This window comes from Lepisma saccharinum, chromosome 2 (genome assembly GCF_977018435.1).
Source record: "Lepisma saccharinum chromosome 2, izLepSacc3.1, whole genome shotgun sequence".
In the NCBI taxonomy this organism is placed as follows: Eukaryota; Metazoa; Arthropoda; class Insecta; order Zygentoma; family Lepismatidae; genus Lepisma; species Lepisma saccharinum.
The window spans coordinates 202,985,624-203,009,635 of record NC_139230.1 but is presented as its reverse complement, the minus strand read 5'-3'; the positions used below and the strand labels follow the sequence as shown (position 1 = coordinate 203,009,635).

The 24,012-nt window shown below is 36.2% G+C and overlaps 1 protein-coding gene across 1 annotated transcript in view; it reads right to left on the bottom strand.

Moving 5' to 3' along the window:
• Positions 1-21,597, bottom strand: part of LOC145984266 (transcriptional adapter 3-B-like) — a 44,419-nt gene extending 22,822 nt beyond the window's left edge. The window contains exons 1-4 of the mRNA XM_083117878.1: positions 21,363-21,597; positions 14,614-14,835; positions 8,916-9,097; positions 4,631-4,786 (exon numbers count right to left, since the gene is read on the bottom strand). Coding sequence (XP_082974004.1) covers positions 4,631-4,786; positions 8,916-9,097; positions 14,614-14,812 — 537 coding nt within the window. The 5' untranslated portion in view covers positions 14,813-14,835; positions 21,363-21,597. The remainder of the gene's footprint in view (positions 1-4,630; positions 4,787-8,915; positions 9,098-14,613; positions 14,836-21,362) is intronic.
• Positions 21,598-24,012: the final 2,415 nt, after the last annotated feature.

Here is a 24,012-nt window from a genome sequence, read left to right as displayed (position 1 = left end):
AATGTTGATAATATTTTTATCTGTGTTGCCCTTTTTTTTTTTTTTTTTTTTTTTTTTTTTTTATAATTTGAAAAATAAAGTTAGATTATGCAGAACAGTAAAGATTGCATTTGTTGTTTTATGGAGCTACTGCACATGGTGGCTATGAATTAATTGACTAAAATATATTATGAAAAGGGATTGCTCATAAAATTGTTTAACTGTAAATTTACAACTATTTTTAAGGCAAAATATAGTTTGTTCGTTGTTCTTTTAATTTTACTTTCAACTGAATGAAACTGATAACGTTTCATATCAAACAAAATTTAGAAAAAAATATTTGTACGTGCGAGTGAGTCTCTTGTATTTCTGTTATACACAGTGTGTTCCATAATTTTCCGGACTGATGTTGAAGTGTATTTACATATGTAATGTAAATGTCACTTCCCCAGTCACCCTGATGTTGTTTCTATCTTGCTGGTAAATTTGAACGTTGGGGAAGGATCCTCTTAAATGTTACAGTAACACAAGCGACACCACCCTAGGTCACAATATCGGAAATGACCAGTAAAACAAAAGGATCAACATTGCTGAGACCTACGTAATTAGGGTTGCGGACAGGGATTCCAATTTCCTGAAAACTCTCGTAACTCCTCCAAGGGAAGTGTTCTGCTTGATCATGCCCCTATTCCCCTGATCTGTTTCCTCCTGACTACTTCCCTTTCCCGAAACTCAAATTTCGGCTGAAAGGTACCCAGTTTTATGCTGTTGCAGACATTCAAAGATCTTCGACTGAGTATCTCAACTCTATTCCTGTCAAAGACTTCCAGAAGTGTTTTGACAAGCTGCATGAACGTTGTGTTGTATTCAGTGTACTGAAGCACAAGGTATGTACTTTGAATAATATACACCCCAGAGTCTCATTGCATGTGCACTAAACTTTTTTTCTTGTCCTAGTCTGGAAAATTATGACACACACTGTGTATAGCATCGCTTTTCTGCCACCTTTGGCTAATCGTATCGATGAAGATGAGTGATAATATCTATGTCCAGGCCGGGTCTCAAACCCGAGAACCTCAATAGCGAATTTCGAAAGTAGACCACTTAACTCGTTCGGTTCTGAGTCAGCTGAATGTGTGTGTGTATGTGTAGATACACACAAACATACTCAAACTCTGTTTTCTTTCCCTGGTGATCGGAGGCATATGCTGTGCCGGCACGATTTTCCATGGTGAAATTGATGCATATATCATCGCCATGATACGAGGGTCACTATTTATATTTTGAGCCTAACAATGAAAAAACAGGAATTTGGCATTGAAAACTGCTTTATTGTTTTTTGAAGTATTCTCCTTTATGGTCAATACACTTTTGCATTCATTCGAACCATTTGTCAAAGAAGTTTTTCCAATCTTCTTGAGACACCTTCATAATATGGTTTTTGAACGCATCAACGGCATCTTCCGCCGATGAAAATCGTTGTCCACGCAATTTATTCTTGACATTCGGGAACAAGAAGAAGTCATTGGGTGCCAAATCAGGACTGTATGGTGGATGACCCATCAATTCGATTTTTTGACTGTTCATAAAGTCGGTTGTTAGACGAGATGTGTGACAGCTGGCATTGTCTTGATGAAGAATGATCCGACGGCGTTTGTATGTTTTCCGTATTTGACCGAAGACCTCTGGCAAACAAATTGTTGTGTACCATTCAGAGTTGACCGTTCTACGTTCCTCTAAAGGCACATGACCAGTTTTCCCGAAAAAACAGGCGACCATTTGTTTCGATGTGCTTCGAGCGCGAACAACTTTTGTTGGATTGGGTTCATCTTGAAACACCCATACAGTCGACTGCTGTTTACGTTCCGGCTCATATGCATATATATCTATGATTCGTCACCTGTTACAATATTATATATGTCTTTTGAAGCACCACGATTGTATTTATTGAGCATTTGTTTGCACAAATTGACACGAGCGTCTTTTTGAGTTTTTGTCAAATTGTGTGGGATCCAACGAGAACATACCTTTCTCACAGCTAAATGATCATGTAATATTTTATATATGCTGGTGCTGGTGGAACTAATGCCTATGGTTGCCTCAATCTCACAGTATGTCACATGACGATCTTGCAGTATTAGGTTTTGCACAGCATCAATGTTTTCTTGAACAACAACTGATTTTGGACGACCTTTGCGAATCTCGTCGGTGAGCGAACGGCGGCCACGATTAAATTTGTTATACCAGCGTTTCACAGTGGCAAACGATGGGGCTTCATCACCAAATGTGGAAGTAAGTTGATCGATGCACTCTTGTCCTGATAATCCACGTCGAAAATCGTAAAAAATCATCGCACGAAAATGTGCATGAGTTAATTCCATTTTATTGTTGTCGCGCAATCTCCAAGGCAACATAAACAACACAAATCAAGCTATTGACAAAACATTTGAAGTACGTTATGGTCAATAATGCCAGACGATTCCGTGCAAACGTCAAATCCCGCCTAACTTCAATCAGTGTTGCCAAGGCTCAAAATATAAATAGTGGCCCTCGTATATAACTTGTTGCAATGAAATACCTATATGCTTTGGTTCTTTCTTTCAGTGTGCTCTTCTCTTCTTTGCCAAGTATTTTTTAATATTATCTGCAGTGTGTTGACTGGCAGAGTATAGTGCAGCAGGATAGTTTTGTCTCAAATGTTTAAAATATAAAATAATTATTATATTGTTATACAACAGAGGAGTAATTGTGCTACATTCTGTTTAACACATTAATGCTTTGGAAATTTGTATACTCATTGTTTACTGTCATTTTGTGAGACCGGGTGCATTCTGGTTACATAAAAAGGTACCAGGGTGCCACTGGCAAAACTAAACCACTGAGCAAGGCTGTATGTTTTTACAGGTATATTTTCGCATGTTCTGTTATGCCCATTCATTGTTATTTATATTGTAAGGAATTTTACTTTCGGCTATACTGTTGTAATATCAGAATGGGTTTCAACAGTGGTTAATGAACCACCACTGATGATCAACAGGTAATAATACTCCAAGGAAAGGTTAGGTTTATTGTCAAGAATGCTTTGAATATGAGATATATCTACTTTTCATCTGCCATCCTAATCACCTGTCACTTTATCATATTAGTTTCCATACAGCACCCCACGTTTCACAATAGAAAAACTCTTTTCACATGGAGGAGCAGCAAAACAATTTTTTGTTTGTTTTTATGTAGGTGCATTGCAAATAAATATACCTCCTGATCATGTAGGACAGGTACACTGAATTATTCGATAGTGTTTTAATGAACTAATATTTTGAAGTAGTAATTCATTTAGGGTCTCTGAATACAAATGTGGATGGATTAACCCCCATTCGGGATCTTGCTCATCGCAAGTCACCTTTGTGTTGTGAGGTGAGTGGAATATGCCTTCGTTGTTAGGTTTAGTTCTCTTAGCGTAAATACACTGCATTTCTAAGAGATTTGTTAGGTTCAGCATAAATAATACAACGAAGGGAAGATTCTGATCAAAAAAAGTTGTCTGATTTGCGTGCAATGAACGGGAGAAAGGTGTCTGCTCTGGGTGCAATGAGTGAGATGCATTCATTGATATGCACTGCCATCTAGCGTGTGCACAGAGAAACATATCGAAATAGTTGGATCCACTGCTCATAGATGGCCCTAGCATCGTCAGAGACGTATTAAGGCCACAGAATATAACACTGAGTTAACAAATCTCTCTAGTAGTTTATCGATGATTCAGGGCCGGTCCAGAGGGCACCAAAGTTACCAAAAGTGATTTTTCAGAGAGAAATTTTCCAAATTATCCCCGATTTCCCTTTCGTCAGACTTGATGTACACATGTGTGTGGTATAATTTCAAAGCCTATTCTATTCTGAAGAGAAAGACGTATGAACCATGATACTCGGATGAATTGTGCTGAAGCAGTAGCTACTTAAAAATATTACTACGCAAACTCAGAAAAAAAATAAGCAGAGCGAGAAAGCATTTTGTCAGAAAATTACACTGGGAAGGGGTTAAAATTAAATGCAATGCTGTAACATTATCTTATCTTGTGAGTGAACAATCTAAAATTGTCTCTTGGATAAAAATTTAAGTATTGTACATAATTAAGTTAGAAAGTAAAAGGTATTTTACATATTATTAATTTATTTCAATTTTTTTATTTACTTGTGTTTTCTACTGTGTCCCACCTGTGACACCAAATAACAATTAATTTCTCCTTTAACTGTTACATTCCCCCTCAACTCCACCACAAGAATATTCAAAAGTCAATTACCTTCTCTTTTTGTCTTAAATAATTTATTTTTCATCATTTTACAATTCACAGAAATTAAAATTTCTTATTAAGTGAAGATGAAGCGTTTCATCTGTCCCACCCGTGACACAAAATTTTTCACTTAAAGCAACAAATCTGAGAAAGTATTTTAAGGGATGTTTAATCAACAGTGTTATGTTTCATATTTTATTGCACAGAAACTGTAAGAAAAATGTTGCTTAACTATCAGTAGAATAGTTACTTTAATATAAAAAATGTAGTATGCGTGTCCCACCCATGACAATGAAATGCCCCAGTTACATTTGTTAAATCACAGTTAAGAAAGCATGTACTGCATAATCTCATACATACACCTGCCACAGGAACACCATTTACAGCTGGAATTTTCACTTTGGAGAATTTCACAGGAGCTGGTGGTTGAGGCACTTCTCTAGCCTTTCCTGTTATTTCTTTCAACTTCTTTATTGGTTTCTCTTCCTGCTTGCTTCGTTTCCCTGGTGATAGAGGCTGCAAAAATATTAAGTGTTAGGAGGATGCAAAACATTGTCACTAAACACACGTACAATCGTACACTTCATATCACTATAGCTCCTTCCAGTCTTATGGTGGGTGCTCAATATGCTGGCAAGGAAAGTGGGGAGCGAGGTGAGCATAATAGTTCCTCTCCTCGACATCGTAACTCTCAGCGCCACCGCTATTGTCTGGTTAGTCTGCTGCGTATTCCCTGCTCCCCACTTCCCTTGCCAGCATATATAGCACCCGCCGTAAGAATAGAAAAGATCTATAGCAAATACTACAAAATCATATTTACAACACATTACAAATGGTACTATTAAATAATACTGGTGTATATTGATGTACAGAAGTCACAATTATGTATTGAGTACTATATGGAAGGATATGAGCTCACTTTGCCAGGTTAATTCTTTCAGCACACAGAAAATTTACTTGTGCTACATTTAAGACACACAGTAAAATAATCAGCACAGAAGATTCTTTTTAAGGAATGAAAGAGTACACTACATTATAATACTGTTATTTTTCATCAAGATGAACAGTCAAAGATTATATACCATGTGTTTTTCCCATGACAATCAGCTTTAAAAAGTAAAAGTAAAACTTTTCACCGAACAATGACAAAAGGAAATGACTCCTGTAAACTATAATATCTCATGCACAAACGTAATGAAAATTGCATATTCTGATGAATTCCCTGCAGCCAACCTGGTCGCCTAGCTTGTTAAGTGGTTGACCTTTGAACTTAAAACTAAGTGGAATCCTGGCAAGGGTGTTCATTAATTTCATCATATCACCGGGGAACGGATTTATATGTAGTAAAAATGTGCTAAATATGTAAATACATATTTAGTTATTTTCACCAAAATGTGGAGTTAAATATGATCAGAAGCAAAGTAAGACCACATATGATTAAAAACTGTTTCCTGTGAATTATTGAAAAAAAAAAAAAAAAAAAAAAACTGGACCGAAACTAAGTAATAATACATGTATATTATTATCTTTTCATTTATTAGCACACACGCACTGTATATATTTTGTCATCTGTTTTCTTTTGTGATTTTCTTTGTGTAGTAGTAGTTTTTTTTATATATAGTTTCCTTTATGTTATTTTACTCATGTATAATAATTGTACCTAGATACTCTGCTACATCTTTCTTTGTCGGGTTAGGTGGTAGATCAGCATTTGCTGAACCTCGCCCAAGAATAAAGACCATTGAATTGAAAAATTTACCTTTTTAATCAAGTGGTAACACTATACGAGCTACATAAAATACAGTTTCAGCATTGTAACTATGACCATGACTGTCTAGAAGAGAAACCAGAAGTGAATCCCATATGTGTGCCACAAAATCGCTGCTTCTGGCACTACTGTCAGGTAACTATTAGTGAGGGTGTGGTTAGCAATCGGCTGCTCAACTCGGGACTCTGTTTCAATGTTTGTAAAAACCAGGAGCTGACGTTTGAGCCCTCATTCTCTATTGTTGACAATAATTGTAAATAAACTGGAATTTCAGGTGTTTTACAAAAGCAAAAAGTTGGGAAGTGTAAAATTGAAGGGAAAAAATATTTTGTTTGGATGACAGAAAACATGCAATTAAATTATTGGAGGGTATAGATGTTTCACCTACATCACAAACTGTTGCATTGTGGGACCGAGCATCCATGATTGAGGCTGGTTCTTGTAAACATACAGAATTCAAGCAGGCAGGCGGGAGATTCCAACCTTGTTCACGATGGTACTGTGTAGTTTTCGGTTGTTTAACAGAAACTCACATTTATCCTCGAATTTTCCAAGAAAGAACAGAAGGTGCGCTTCAGGGCATGGGACTCGATAATTGTTGATCAGAAGATACCACCGCATCATCTGGTTGGCAAAAGTAAATCGTGCCAACATTAATGAACAAAGCGAACATTACAGAGTATGCAGTGAACATTTCCTCTCAGGTAAGTTCATATGCCACCTTTCTCTGTGACTTTTAGTACAAATGGATCGAACTGGTCTTTTTAATCATGCTTGCAATAGTGTTTCCTCGTTTTTTGGTAGTAGAAAGGTGCTGATACTTCCGACAAGTTTGACGATAAAAATGATAATGTTCAAAGTTTAATTCATCTTGATAATTGTATGTTTGTACTTGGTTATGTATTATATTTTGTTCGTTAACACAAACTGTTATTAATTGTTATTCGATCCATGAGAAAAAGTGCCGCTAGTAGGCCTTGGGTGCTGTCAAAAAAAAAACACTGCTATCAAAGAATCCCAAATCGATTGATTGGTTTGGTTTATTTTACTTCGCTTTTCTGCCAGTATTGGCTAATCATGAAGACGAGGCTGAGTGATGATATGTTGAAACTGATAAAGCGAAACTCACAAAGAACACCATTTGAGCCCAGGACCCCTGGCTACATAGCACACTGTTTTGTTTTTTTGTTTGTTTCTTTAAGGAAAGCCCCTAAGCGGAAGCTTCCCCATTACATAGCACTGTGCTAACCACTCCACCACGGGGGCCAGTATATCTGCAATTGTAAAAGCAAGGAGTGAAATTACTGTTCTCGAGCACCTCAACATTTTACATTACAGCGCTTCAACAAACCTTAAAAGGAAACAGAGGCGATAATGGCGGAGCCTTCGAATTTACAGTTAATCTTGACTGGATGTAAATGTTTCAAGCAGAATCCTAACCAGTAATAAATACAAAAACAAACTGATTCCAGATAGTTGGGTCAAGTAAATAAACACACGTGAACTACAGTTGGTCAAAGGTTTAGGCCCCTTTTCGTTTCATTATTGTCCAGTTCATATGGATCTACACTGCAAAACTTTGCTTTTTCTCCATATCTCTTTCTGTCAATTGCACAAAGAGTTTGAACATATGAAAAATTACCGCTATTCCCAGATGACACGACACTGTCATTAATTTTATGCAATGTTACCGACATTTTACACAGTACTAACAAACGTACAGTTGGCGTAGGTGTAACGAACGCTATGTGGTGGGTATTTCCTTGCAGACGACAAGCAACTTTGCCGCAAACACGGCGGCAGTACGAATCCTGACGTCACATGAAACCCACCTATAAAAAAGGTCGTAAACTTTAGTTTGTTCGCAAGAAAATCACCCAATTATTTTGGTCACATGGAGGCATGTAGTTATTGCACGAATATGGAGTACGTGTTGAGAAATATTCTGAAATATGTAAAAATAACTAATGTATGTAAAATATGAGCCAAAACCTAATATATGTAAAAATATGGAAAATAAAAACTGAATTTTTAGAGTCTACATGCCATGATGCACAAAGATAATAAAAAATATAACTGATTTCAGCTTCATATGTAAATATCCGTTCCCTGATCATCACCAATCCTTATAGTCACAATTAGCCAAAAGTAGCAGAAAAGCAACACTAGAGAATAAAAAATGCAAATACAAATTTCCTGCAAACTTGGACCATACCAAAACCTATTTTTGAACCTATGTTTCTGATATTGTTAAATATTTCTAAACTATAGTACCATTACAAATACAGTAGAGATGTGACGAAACAGTTTCCAATTTATTGATATTGGCCAAAAATGGCATGTCAAAACTGGTATCAGAACTGGTAAAAAGGTGATATTTAAACTGATTCTGATATTCATTTTCCTACTTTAAAATTCTGATTAAAAGGGAGATATTGATGTAGTGTTGACAAGTTGAAAAGTGTAAAGAAAACAACAAATGTGATTTTGAAGCTCTGTTCTCTTGTAATCATTTCAAATTTCTTAACTTTATCCCTTGTCATCAATATGGGAGAAATATTTCTGTACTACTATAAAATATCAGTGATTGAGGTTTATTTATTGCAAACAAAGGGCTTATTTGAGTCCTGGTATATGCATGGGTATACCTTTGGGTTCAATCTCATTTAATTTTCATTACTTCTCATGTAAAATAAGATAAAAATCCACAAAAATATTTTTTGCACTACTTTTTTTACTTTTAGCATGTTGGTATTGCATTTCTGTTAAACAATCATGCACACCAAAATCAGTTGAAAAAATTATCTGCAAATTTTCTCCGTCATCACATCACTACCTAGTAGCATGAATTACAAGAAATGCATATGATGTACCTACTGGTTTCCCAACCAGCACTTTTCCTTTCTTATCTTTCTTTTCTTCGATTATGTTCAAGGCTACTATTTCTCCCTGCAGTGTTCTCATTCGCACAGCAACTGATGAAAGTAGAGCTTCTAACTCCAGCTGCAAAGTATCAAGATCTTCCATTCCTACTCCCTCTTCTTCTGTGCGACTTAGAACTGAAACAAACATCAGAATTAAATTCCAGTTATTATTACCTCGCCTAATGTAATGTATATGAATTAGGGCTGAGACGATACCGATGGCAATGTATCGATATCAGCCAATACCAGTGGTATTGATATTGTAAAGTATCAGTTTGATATTATTTATCGATACTTTTCTGGCATTTTGGTCGTTCATGGGGTTTGCAAAAATGCTGCATAACACTTTCACAGAGTCTAAATATCCTGGAAGTTTTGCAAAATTTGAAGTTTCCATTGATTTTGTACAAGTATTATGTGAAAAATATATATATATATACATAGCACGTATTTTTGCATTCTGATGTAATTTTTTAGTATTTTAAAGCAAAACTCTGGTAAATTGAAGCTTATAATAAATGGGCACTAATAGTAATCAATATTTTGATCAACTTTTAATTATTACAATTTTCAAGCATTGCACAGTGATCTGGAATGCGCAAAAAACGGCAAAAATCAGGAGCTCGCTATTTGACCTCTAAATCAATACAAATGTGTAAGATTAGCAATTTTAAGGAAAACTTCACACTTTGGGTCCACAGAATTCACATGAGATTGATTATTTTGATTTTTATACAAAAAGTATAATTTTGACCTATTTCAATACACACATGGGACCACAGTAAAACTAAACAATACACGTGGAAGACCGAAATCCATTTCTAGAAATAGATTAAATAATAACAAAAATTAGGATTTTAATGATATAATAAAATATTAATAATAATAGTAATAATAAATGTGAGAAGTATTGTTAAAATGAATTTATGCGCAATAAATGTTTAAAGCGAGGAAAACAGACTTCCTATCAAATCAGTCTCAAGATAAATTAATCTCTTTTAAGGCATTAAAAAATATTTATTTCTATTTTCAATATCTTTCCTTCTTCCTTTAAATGAACTTTGGTTGTGAATGCGAGTTCCTTAGACATATTTTCCCAGTGAAGCTCTTCAGTGTATCGCCTATCATTTCTGGTGCTACTTTCTTCAAAATTGATAATATGCTTTTGAGATTGCATAGAGTGAAGAAAAAGACAAGTACAAAAACTTTTTTAAAAAGTCAACTGGAATAATTTTGAATAAAATTATCTTCTTTTCGACAACATTTTTCATATCCTTAAAATTGTCCTTTTCTCTCTCTCTCCCTCTCTCTCTCTCTCTCCTCTTCTCCAACCTGTCGTTGGTTGACTTCATTCATTTCAACTCACTAATTGCACAGACTTGTTTTCGTTCGCTTGTTCCAGAAATTTCCACGGCACAGTGTAGAAACACATAAAAATGTTTCACAATGAAATAATTAAACATATAGCTGGTCCACATGTGCTACTCATTACAAACTTAGGAATATACATTTCTAGGTCTGCCCCTCCAACAGACACGCTGCTTTAATTTTCTGGTAGTACGTAGTATTGGAACTTTCTTGCCAAGCCGGTGGTAAAAAAATTAGATAAATAATGCTGAACTTACGATAATGTATGATTATGCTGTAGTATGTTCAGCAGCCCTGGTTAACTTTATACACCTCATCTTCATAGAAGTTCATTCTCTTTGTGTTCTTATGAAGATTACCAAAATTATTTCATGGAGAAAAATGTATTATGCGAACAGACATACACACGGCGGTGTCAACCCCTTTATAAATCCCTTTTTTACAATGAGGGGCACTGCTTGAATTTTGAAATTTTTGTTCCTTCAACGAACCTGTAACATACTTGTATTTAATTATCAATCCATTTCAGTGGCAGCGATTGGGTTACAAAACTGCAGGGGGTGGCATTTTACTTTCCCTTCGTAGATAAGGTTTAGGATAGTGAGGGAGGAAAAGTGGCAAAAAGTGGGGGGCAGGCAACTGGTCCCCGCTCCAGCCTAATCGCTGCCAATGGTCCCTTTTAATAATTATTTCAGTAAAGTGAAATTATATGTATGACCTATCCCGATATACCTACAGTTTCCAGGATGCACGTGAACCTCCACTTCCTCTTCTCTCAATTACACCAATGAGATATGAATAAAATGTTTTTTTTTACAGTGCACAACTAAGTACAAACCATTACATTTCCAGCCCATTTTATTTAGTAGTAGGCACTATATCGAGAAAAGATGGTCACATCTACAGACAAGCACGTAAACCTACAACAAAGACAAATGGCCTAATCCGTGTATGGTGAACCGGTCGCCTGCACAATGGTACCCACGTTCCTAATCCCAATTACAATTCCTGCATGGACTTGATTCGCTGCTCCCTCCCACAGCTGTCATGCTCGTGGATCCCACCCAGCAAGCAACCGTAGTGCGACGACACTAGTCCGGTTATATCCAAGCTGTGCTGGCCCATGGAGAGCTGGGTCCCGAGACGAGACGAGCCACATTGAACGGATCCTGGATTACGGAGTGAGTCATGCCCACCCACGCAGATCTCTAATAATTGGAGCATGGCAAATCAACTTGATTCTCAAGAAAACTGAATTTGATATTTTTTACACATATTTTGCACAGGAAAAGAACATGCATGAATTAGATTTATGCATTTCAAAGAACCAATACACAATAATGTCTATATCATGTACACCACCTCTTTTTCACACACGCAAACCGCACACAAGTATGGACGGAAGGATGTACACACACACACATACCCACACATCTACTCATCCGAAGAGTGTTATACATTCGCATTCATATCCCTGATAAGCATAGTATGTACGAGTTGCAGCTCTTGGTAGTGAATGAATCTCTCCAATGATATCAAATCGTGTGTCACTTTTCAAATAACATACTGGAGATCTCTGGATATGGACGCAGGATATTCAATTAATGCCTTGTGAATATCTATAACCGGATAAATATGTCCAAATATACCATGTTGGTTGGTTGAATTGGTGTTTTAAGTCCACTATATGCACAGTAAGGCTAATTGGGACTGGACCTACAGTTTAAAGTGGGATCCGAACTACTATGTGCCTCCACCGGAATATATCATGTTGTAAGTGACAATACAAATTCGTAAATATAATCTCGTTAATCCATATAAAAGTGGTCTAGATAGTCCTCGAAGTTGTTGGTTCTAGTCCAAAGCCTGGGTTTGGCTGTTCATTGTGAGTATCACTTAAATCATACCATAACTTCTCATCCAAAAATGACAAAAAAACAGCTTAATAACAAAAATAAATGTACCCTTCAAAACAAACATCTTTCACTTTGGCACCCATCAACTTCCTGTTTTCCAAAATCATGTTCACACATCATGCTCTAATTACCACATGCTATAAACAAAATGATTTTTACTTTTCTATTTTAAGGAGTATCATTTTGTCAATATGGAGTCCATCCATTCCATCATGTTAATTTGTCATGCTTAAATTAGCACAAGCTACCATCAAACCGAATTTAACTTCTCTATCTTAAAAAGTAATATTTTTCAATATGACGTCCATCAACTTCCGGTTTTCCACAATCATGTTGATTTGCCATGCTCTAATTAGCATAAGCTAATGTCAAACCAAATTTCACTTCTCTATCTTAAGAAGTAACGTTTTTCAATATGGCATCCATCAACTTGCGGTATTCCACAAACATATTGATTTGCCATGTTCTAAATAGCATAAGTTATCATTAAACCAAATTTCACATTGCTATCTTAAAAAGTAACATTTTTCAATATGGCGTTCATCACCTTCCGGTTTTCCACAATCATGTTGATTTGCCATTCTCTAATTAGCATAAGCTACCATCAAACCGAATTTCACTTCTCTATCTTAAAAAGTAACACGTTCAATATAGCATCTAATTTCCAGTTTTACCAAAATCATGTTGAATGGCAATGCTCTAATTAGTATAGGTCAATCCAAATTTAAGATCTGTACCTTAGATGGTAACATTTCTCAATATGGCGTACATTAACTTCCCCTTTTTTCCATATGTATTAATTGGTAATATTCTAATTACCATAAACTATCATCATGTCGAACTTTCAATACCTTGCTTGAAAATATTTTTTTTTTCAATATATTGGCATCACCTTGCACCCTAATATTACGTGTATTGGTTATATAAAAGTAACATTATCAATAACAAATCTCAGGATTCCATAATTATTTTGTTATATATATTGCCTACAACCTCCAATAATATTAGTTATTATCGATTGTTCAAGAATTCGACAATGAAAGTTTTAAAATGAAGAGTAGCGTGACTTATATATTTTCTGATCCATTCAATACCCATTTGATTTGTTAAACATAGGTTTTGTTACAATTGTACCCGTTCCCAAAGTTTCAGGTATACCCATCACGATTTTGTACCGGTATGATTCTAATGAGAGGCATTCAAGAAGGAATAAGTTCCATGATTTCTGGTATGGGTATTTTAATGTTCCACTCTGTGTACCTAAAGCTGTCGTCCCTGAAGCTCTCTCGGGTACGAACGGAACAGTACAGCAGAAACGTTACTGTTCGCTTTACCAAGTGGTTCTGGTATTTTCCTTGAACGGTCCATGGCACTTGGGCTGGTAAGCGGTACCCGGTACAGAAATAACATGGAACAGTGACAAATACCAATGAATTGCATTACGTTACAGGTACCTGATTTAAAGTATCATTTGCTTTAGAAATCTTCGGGAAAATAGCGGCAAAAGCTATGTTAACTCAAGATAACTTTTGTATTTTCAAGTCAAAAATAAAACCATTATATTTTATTGTAATTCAAATATGTGTTCTTTTGCTGTGCATTACTGAGAAGTTGTGAGTCTACCTAGCACAATCATATTGTCCGGCGAAAAAATAATTGCTACAACAAGTCTTAAAAATAAGTACAAAATATAGACCGAAAATTCATTTTTCATGAACCGCCATTTTGAGGCCCGAAAACAAGAACAAATAATCAATTTAGAGAAAAAAAAATATGGCAGTTTCATGCCCCATTTAGCTGTTTACAGAAGTGGTAATATTTTATCCCCTTACCGAAAAGTCAAAATTTCTATTCTTGCCGACTTTTTTCGCATTCTGGATCACTGTGCATTTACCAAGTGGTTCTGGTATTTTCCTTGGAAAATAAAAGGGCTCTAAAAATCCCGGGCGCCAGGTCGCCATTACGACTAAAATTTCTACTAATGTAGAATTAAATAACTTTGCCTGTTAGTTACATCAGTTTGAACAGTGTCTTTTTTTCTCTCCTAACTACTGAAAATCTATAAGCATGGCCAATACCAAGCTACAGGACACAATTATCTCACTTCATTATTTGATTATTAAATCATAGCACATGAAATAGAATTCCACAAACCCTTGTAATTAAGAACATAATTTAATATGATTTATGATTTACTATATCCCATTTTTCAACTGTTTGTTTCAAACCTTCTACAAACCTAGCAAATTAAATGGTGCACATGCATTAGGATAATAGGAAGGTTACAGAAGTGTTATACAACTTTGCACAGAAAGGAAGAGATCAAATTGTTTAATATTTTGAAACTGATGAAATAAATCTTCATACCTGCCATATAGCGAGGAAGGAACCTAACACTGTCAACAGTTTTCAGCTGAGGAAAAGTTAAAACACATTCCTTCACATCTGGGCAGTCACTTTCTTTCACCTTAACAACTTCCTTTTGCTTTGGGACAACAGTTTTGATGTGATCCTTTGGTTTCCCATTACCTTTCTTAGGTGTTTGCTTTCCTTTGCCTGTCATCATATTGTATGGGTCTCAAGTACACACTAGAATAAAAATACAGAAAAAAATATTTTAGAATTAACTGCAATCAACCAAATGTATGCATAATTTCAGCTCCATATTCATAACTCAAATTTATAGCATAACCCCCCCCCCCCTTCCTTTTTGTAAGTGAATTCCAGGTGTTCGTTCTGCATAAATATCACTTACCTTATCGATAAACGGCTACACCTGAATACTAGGATGAATGTAACCTGTGTTTTTTTTCTGGCATTTTGCAACTATACCAGCAACTTTTTATTTTCAAGAAAAAAATGTGTGTGAACTACATGGATGCATATCATTAATGAACACACCACAATATTTTGAGTATACTCTGTCCTGGCTATCTCTCGAGCAAGATGACAAAAACAAGTCTCTGTGCAAGTAGTGACACGAGACGGATCTACTGATGAACACATGAGAGGGAACGAGATTGCATGGAGGGGGGAAAGTGACTGCAGTTTCCAGCCTTCGCAGCAGCATGTACTGCTTAGCTCTGCCCACTCGATTCCCCCCTTCTCTGCCACTATGCATGGCCTTGCTCCACAGATTCTGGGGATAGAGTATAGTTCTTATGATAAACACAACAACAAATTAGCTTGAAGAGAACCAGAACCTTTCATCCCCGAAAAAAAAAAAACACTTGATGTAACTGTCTTTTGACTCTGACAATATTCATAACACAATGAAGTGTACGGCCAAAACTTATCACAATCCTCACCATTCATTTAGTGCTGCAGCAAGACTATATTTATAAAAATCAAAAATAGCCTGTATGCAAGTTCTACCAAGCAGGCATTAGTAGCTTCATAACTTGGTACACACACATGAGATGTACAATCGTGGACACTTTTTCGATTGATTGATTGAGTTGGTGTTTTAAGTCCACTTTATACACAATAAGGCTAATCAGTACTTGACCTATAGTTTAAAGTGGGATCCGAACCACTATGTGCCTCCACCAGGTATCGAACCTGGGACCCCTTGATTACAAGGCGACGATGATACCGCTGCACCATCAGGGAGGCCCATGGACACTTTTTCAATCGGATCGTTACAACCCAGAACTGTCAGTGACTACACTATGTACAGTCATGGAAAGAAATACTTACCCCATAAGACTATTGGTATTAAAGCTGTATGGGGGAAGTATTTTTTTTCAATGACTTATCAATTTAAGTGAAAAGTGCAGGCTCAACCAAGACTTCAACCCAGGCCTCTGACATCATCAATGTTTCAAAGGCAACAGATCATATCACAGTGTCACTAAACCAGACAATTCCACACTGGTAAAATAGAAAAAGTGAAAAAATCAGGAAAGCCAAGGACTAGTTCAGTTGCTCGGTTGGTAGAGCAATGGCACAGTGTGTCATGTACCTCGGTTTGAATCCTGGCTGAGCCTAAATTTTTTGCTTCAATTGCTACATAGCTTTTGAGACTGTGGTACAAATCTCTGAATAACACTGCATACTCTAAACTGAAATTTTTGACAGTATTTGTTTTAATACTCAGTTGAAAAGCTTATAAAAATATATTTTTAAATTACTGATAACGTTACTGTCATAGCAAAAAATTATTCTAATTTTTGATTATAACAGAATGCAGTAAAAACAGTCTAACTGTATCAAACATAATGCATGAAACCTCAATCATCAACATCAAATGTTGATTCCGGGGCTGTATACGCACTGTACCCCCTCGAGAATTATATCGATTTTTTTTTTATTCTACAAATTTCAATGTTTTACGTAATGTAAAAGTGGTTCCATCATTAGGAAAGCACAAATAAGGCAGATATTTGATCCCAAAGTATGGCCCCAGTTAAAACCTGCAATTTCGGTGTATTTTCGAAGCTTTTTGTTAATAAAAACCGTTTGTATCTCCTGTCTTTTCTAAACTTACAAATTGCTTATCAGCGACGTTTGCAGAATGATTTCAGTTATTTATACAAAATTGTGAATGCAAAAATCCGCTGCAACACACTTCTTGAGGAATTCCACTTTCGAGTAGCTATGCGCACAACACGCAACACAAGATTATTTTATACAAAAAAACTTAGACTAGAAATTCAAAAAAGATCTCTCTTTTACAGACTTGCAGCACAATACAATGATCTCCCCTCAAATATTGATATATTTTCCTCCGAGTTTGCCTTTCGGTCTTCCATCAGAAGAAATGATTGTAATTAATATCACATAGTGCCATCTTTTACTTATTTTTTTGTTCATTTGCTATTCACTTTTATGTTGTTTTGTTACTCTTAATTATTTTTTTTAATTTTTTTATTTTTATGCTTATTATAATTATTGCTTTCTCATTGTTGACAATTTCAGTGTAAAATGACCACCTGTGCTGTATCTGAAATTTTCTCAATAAATAAATAAATAATAGAACATTTCGAAAATAACTATCAGTACCAGTATGTAAAATTATAGCTGCTGTTGTGGAAAGTCATTTTGGGTGCTATATTCACTTGCACAAGCCTTTGGGCTGTTCTACTACATGGTAAAGTAACACGCTAACGCTAAGGTAACAGACTGACTTTACTTCACAATAACACATTTCCGCGGGCAAAAATCAACTGAAAACACATATTAACAACAAAATCTTCATAAACCATGCAAAACATTTCATTTTCTTCAGGGGGTACAGAGGGTCAAGAGTACCAAAATTCCTACAATCTAGCTGTCTTCAATGATTGCAGAGAAAATCAACATGATAGAACCCAACCATTCTCTCAATGTTAGTGACAGTGGTTCTATATTAGCTACTATTGTGTTAGAATAAGTATAATTTAAAGCACTGGACAAGGATAATGTCCAGTTAACATTGCATGGTAATGATAGAACCCACTTGGGCCTTAAAATCTTCTCTGGTTTAAAATATCGAAAATTCTTCTTGGTTCGTACTAGTGTAAAATTTTGCAATATCAATTATTCATTTCAAAGCATGATGTGGAATAGAATTACGGGGCATTCACACAACAAGAAAAATATTCTGAAGTTACACTTAAGTGCAGAAAAACACTGAAACCCCTTATTCAACTTAATATTATAAATTCTAGCTTAGTCATGAATATGTGAGCGTATGTGTGTGTGTTTTGTTGTATGCCCATGAGTATAGGTTAGACTTTTATTCCTGTACGTAATTCTTTCTTTGTCATTTTATATTTTTCTCGTTTGTTTCCAATATTGCTCTTCTTATGTAATGCTTTAATTTGTTTTCTAATTTTTGTATACTGAAATTTCGCTGTAAACATGGTTAAGTGGTAGAAAAGGTGTATTATTGTGATTTCATCATGCTATGAATGCAATTATTACATGGTTCGATTTCGATGTACGTCTGTTAACACATACTGCGAAGTTTTAGCGATTACTTAAGATTTTGTTCAATATATGCTTTCGTGGTTAGGTTAGGCAGGTTAGGTTTCGTTCCCTTAGCATTAAAATAAAGTCCCTAAATGCATTTTACTAAGGTTACGATTTACTTTTACACCCATTCCCACGCTTCTACGATATTTATCTTGTCCATGAGAAGTGCGTAAGGTAATTTTAAAGTTGTTTTTTTTCAACATAAATAACTTTTTTTGAGTCCAAACAGTGGTCATTACTCTAAGGAAGGTTCAAATTTCGTTTGACAATGATTTTCAAAATTCTACGATAATTTGTCTTTGTGCTAGTAGAAATCATAAAATAATCAGAACTGTTACAGAAAAGGCTACAAAGCCTTAACTTCACCATGATAAACTAAACGAAATAAATAAATAAATAAAAAGATTATCACATTTTTCAGTTGCAGAAATTTCATACTAGCAGTAGGTTGTATATGTTGTTGTGCTCATAAATGTTACTGCCTGAAGTTGTTTCTAGGTAAAGAAAATAAATATGTATGTGAAAACACTAATGCAATCTAACCTAATCTGACTAACCTATTCACATGAACATTTTTTGGTAACAGTTCGTTATATCGGAGACACTTTTCTTCAAATTTACAGGAGAAACTACTTACGGAAATCAGTTTCTGTAGCATTGTCGAAGTTCTTCGAGGTATTTTCTTTCATCTTTCAATCTATTTCAACCGGAAATCAATTCCCGTTGCTTCAATTTAAGCAAAAAAGTAACCACGCCATTTTTCAACTATGTTTGCCTAACCTAACCTTCTGTGAATGGTCCATGGGGCTATCCAGGAATGGCTTTTGGGGCTATTCGTGGATGGTTATACGATACCAAATAGTTTTTGGGGATATGCATGAATGGTTTTTGGGGCTATCCGTGAATGGTTTGTGGGGCTCACATCATGACGTGCGTTCCGTAACAGTTCGAGAAATGGCTTATTTTAGTGTAAAAAATGTTTCTAATCATGTGAAAACCTTAATGGCACCTTCAAATATGTTCCGCAATACACAATTGGTAAGTACGAACCATAACACAAAATATCCGATTTTAAAGTGTCTCCGATATAACGAACTGATACCCATTTTTCATCAGAAATGATAAACCCGATTTAGGGATATTTTATTACTGCTAAGAGCCCTGAACCTGACCCACCTGAAAGCATTTAGCAAAAAATACCTCTTCACACTGCATGCACGTAAAGTAGATAGCAGCAACAGTCTGAATCCAAGATGATAGTAAAAGAATGTCTGCTTGCAAACAAAGAATTATATAGGAGTGTGTGGAAGGGAAAAATCGTTCTCCAGAACATGTGCAGTAAGTAATAACCAAGTTAACAGATATAATTAGAAATCAAAGCATGCAAGAAAATGCCTATGAACCATGATAAACTCGGAATTAAACAATTGGAACATGGGCCCTTTAAATTTCTATTATGGTTATTTCACATCGCTCTCCTATCTTGGGTAACCATGATAATGAGTTAGGATTAACAGCCCAAGTTCCTTTTGTTTTATGGCGATTTCATCATGCTACGAATGCAATTTTTACATGGTTCGATTTCGATGTACATCTGTTAACACATACTGCGGAGTCTTAGCGATTACTCAAGGTTTTGTTCAATATATGCTTTCATGGCTAGGTTAGGCAGGTTAGGTTTGGTTCCCTTAGCATTAAAATAAAGTCCCTACATGCATTCTACTAAGGTTCTGATTTACTTCTACATTCATTTCCGTGCTTCTACAATATTTACTGTTGCCTTTCGACGAAGAATATCTTGTCCATGAGAAGTGCATAACGTAATTTTCAAGTTTTTTTCATTTTGAACATAAATAACTTTGGTACTAGTTTACTATTGCACGGACAGATTTCTTCATTTTTACAGAAGAAACTACTTACCGTAATAAGTTCCTGTAGCATTGTACGTGTCGTGGATGCATGGTGAAATTGATGTAAGTTTTCCGTATCCTGGAAACGGATTTCTTCAAATTTAAAAGTTTGGGGCTCATTTGGGGGTAGGTGACTCTGGCCAATTTCTAACATGCCTTTAACAGGGAGTCTATAGAAAAAGCCGAGGAGCCGGAGTGGAGCGGAGGCGGGGCCGCGTTAGCGGTTGGGGGTGGTAGGTCAATTAACCCAGGGGCGGAGCCCGGAATCTGTGGGAAATTTCGACTCGAAAATTTCAAACGAAAATAGTGAAGAATTGCAATTACTTTGATCAAAAAAACGTCAATACACCTTATGGAATGTTCCGCGAAGCAGATAGGTAAGTACGAATGTCAAAAATTGGCAAAACAAAGAAATTATAGGTGTCCGCAGGATAGTAAATAGGAAGGTTCAAATTTCGTGTGACAATGATTTCCAAAATTCTATGATAATTAGTCTTTGTGCTAGGAGAAATCATAAAACAATCGGAACCATTACCGGATTAACTGACAAAATGGATATTTCGGAAAACACAATGGTACAAACATGCCTTAACCAGGATTTTAACCTGGAACCTCTGGCATCATTTGGCCACTCTGCCATGGAGGCAGGCACCTAGCAAGTCATTAATGACAAATAAATCATGAACCAAGAGCAACATTCACTAATCATGTATGTTTAAATTTAATGTAAATATCACAAATGAAACAAATACTGTATCTACTATTTTGCATTTTTTATTTCTCAATGCTTTTCTGATTGAGCTAACCCAGACCACGAAAGATGATTGGATGGAAGGGATACACACAAATGGTGCAACTTCCAGGACTCGAATCTGGAATCTTTGGTGGTGAGATGTGGAGTCAACCAACCATTCGGTGCAATCGGTCACAGACCTCTCCTCGCCGAATTTGAACTGCCCGCACAACATAACAAACGCCTAGTTGTAAACAGCATTTGATAATAAGGTACCTTTGTATTTCGAACTCGTTCTTAGTTCATTTGGCGCTAAAATTATAATTATTATGTTGACAGCTGAAATTTTATGTTACTAAAAAAAATATGGTTATGACAGCAATTCATCCCGACAGATGAAAGGCAGAACATATAGTACAACATGTCACTTCAATAAAATAAGTAATTTCAAAGTTTCTGTGTAGAAATATATATATATATATAAATCAAAACTAAAATTATATGTAACTACATACGTTTGATTTAATAACAAGGACAAATTGAACACTGCAAGCTGCTTTTCAATTGTAAACACTGATGTGTTGTTATTTTTACGTCGCTTCACTGATTCTCCAGATTAAGTTCAACTCTGAGGATGAAAGATGTTTACGCGAAACTGGTGAAGCAACATCATCATGTCCTTTCCGGGGCTTGAACCCGGAACCTTTGTTGTTGTTGTCTAGATCTGAGTCGATCACTCAACCAACTCAACTCAATTAGTGATGGGTCGTTCGTGAACGAGTCGTTCAAAAGTAACGAATCTCTCTTGTGAGCGGTGAACGACTCGTTCACCAGAATTGAACGACACGTTCAAAGAGTCGTATGTGTGCCACGACTCCTCCGCCCGCCAAGCAACTATTATTCCATTATTCCCTCTCCTTTCCACGAATTTTGCGAGGAAGGCGCATGCGCAAGTGTATACTCGCCTGGCGGCCGGAATTTTTGAAAGAAAGCAAGTCGATTCTGCGGGCAGCAAATGGGGACTGGAGAGGAGAGGGAGGGGGGTCCTCTCTGTTCCTTTTCCCTACCCCTAGTTGAGTAAAGCTGGCTGAAACGTGCCGTGTACGATGAGAGGGGAAGGAGCATGCTCGCGAGTCGACTCTTTCCTTCGTTCAAAGAGTCGTGGCACACTTTAGCGACTCTTTGAACGAAGGAAAGAGTCGACTCGCGAGCTCGCGACTCGCGAGTGTTGTTTGCAGAGAGAGAGCGCGCAACCTCAGCCCATGACGGACAGCGAAGAACAGCCAACAAATTTGTCCTGTAGTTTCAAGTTCGGCCAAACCATTAGCGCTAAAATTACAAGAAATTAAATGTTAGTAAAAATATTAGGGGAGTCTTGTAAAAAATTTTGGGAAGGTGTTAGGCACAGACCTCTTGATTACAATATTCCGATTAGCCTATTTTGAGTTGTTATTGTTTAAGTCCACTTTATGTGCAGATAGGATAGTCGGGACTGGACCTACAGTTTAAAGTGGGATCCGAACCTCCACTTTGTATTGAACACGGTACCCCTTGATTACCGGCGACGTTATCACTACGCCATCGGGGAGACCCGATTAGCCTATTGGAGCATAAAATTGGACTTATAACAATTTTTGCCAAGCAGACCATTTTAATACATGACAGCGTTAACCACTATGCTATTAGGGTGAATCAGAAAAGGGGGGCAGTAATTTATAATTTGTAACACAAAGTACTTAGTGTGGAAAGCGATTGTTACTTTTAATTATTTTCTAAAGCGCCGGCCTCCATGGTGGAGTGGTTAGTACACCTCATTACTCATCCTGATCTTCGCGATTACCCAAAAAAGTGACAGAAAAGCGAAGTAAAATAAACCAAATCTATCAACCAATCATTATTTTCTAAAGCAAGATCAAAGACAATAAACACCTTTTGTTTTCTGTTACTCCAAATCCAAAAATGACGTAATACAAGCAGCAAGCACAAGTTCAAATGATAAACCTTTAGTGAAAATAAGAAACATGTATTAAAACAAAAATTATAACTTACAATTTTTTATATTCAGTTAAGAATTACCTAATAGAACAAACCACATGATAATGAATTAATTATAAGTGGACTCGTGAAATGAAGGTCTTTTTATATTTGAATACTACATTATGTTCTGTTTTTCTGATTTTTTTAATAAAGAACCTGAGAGACAAACACACGCTCACACGCGCAGTTATACACAATTTCTTATAATCCGATCTATAATGGATATTCAATTTGTTATAACATTAATTTAATATATTTTGTGTAATACAAGGAACAAATTTGAAATTATGCGGGGAACGGTGGGGATTTCCCCTCTAACGATCATATCATGCAATTTCCCAATACAATCGCTCTCTCTTTCTCTCTGTATGCATGTGTACATACATATTACTTACATATTATACACGTGAGATTAGAAGATTAAAATTTAAATCACATTGGAATGATAACGTTATTAGAGACGAATCACAAATTTACACCAATAGAAACACAGCATTATATACAAAATAAAAGTAAAACACAAATGAAAAGCAAAGATAAATATGAAAATTCAGTGCGCAAAATCATTGCAAAACAAAAATGCAATCAATAAAATTAATATTGACAAAACTAACTCAAGTATTCTATAATGTATGCCGGCGTGGTTAGCACATCAAGGGTCTCGAGAAATATAGTTTAAGGGATGTAAGGGATGATCCTTCCACGTAGTACACCCAATTGTCAACCTCACTTCCACATAGTACACCCTGGACTGCATTTTGCAGACAAACGAGGCTCTGGCGTCTATACCTACGGCCAGTATAATTTTCGTACGAATATGTGTGTGTGTTGTCCTGTGTTTTGCCCTTGTGTGTGCTGAGTGCCTTTACAGCCTCAGCTTTTAACCGGTCAGATTATTTTAATATTTTAGTTACTACAGGACATTACAGTTATGTTATTTTAGTTCTGGTAAGTGGCTGGATCCCGTATAAAGTGAAGGGTGCAAAATAGCCTAAGTGACGCACACAAAATTTTAAATTCATATTCAATCATAGCCTTTAGTATAAAACAGAGATGTGATGGGGAGGGCCGGCCCCCGTGGCGGAGTGGTTAGCACATCGCGGCACGAGGGCAGGGAGTCCTGAGGCC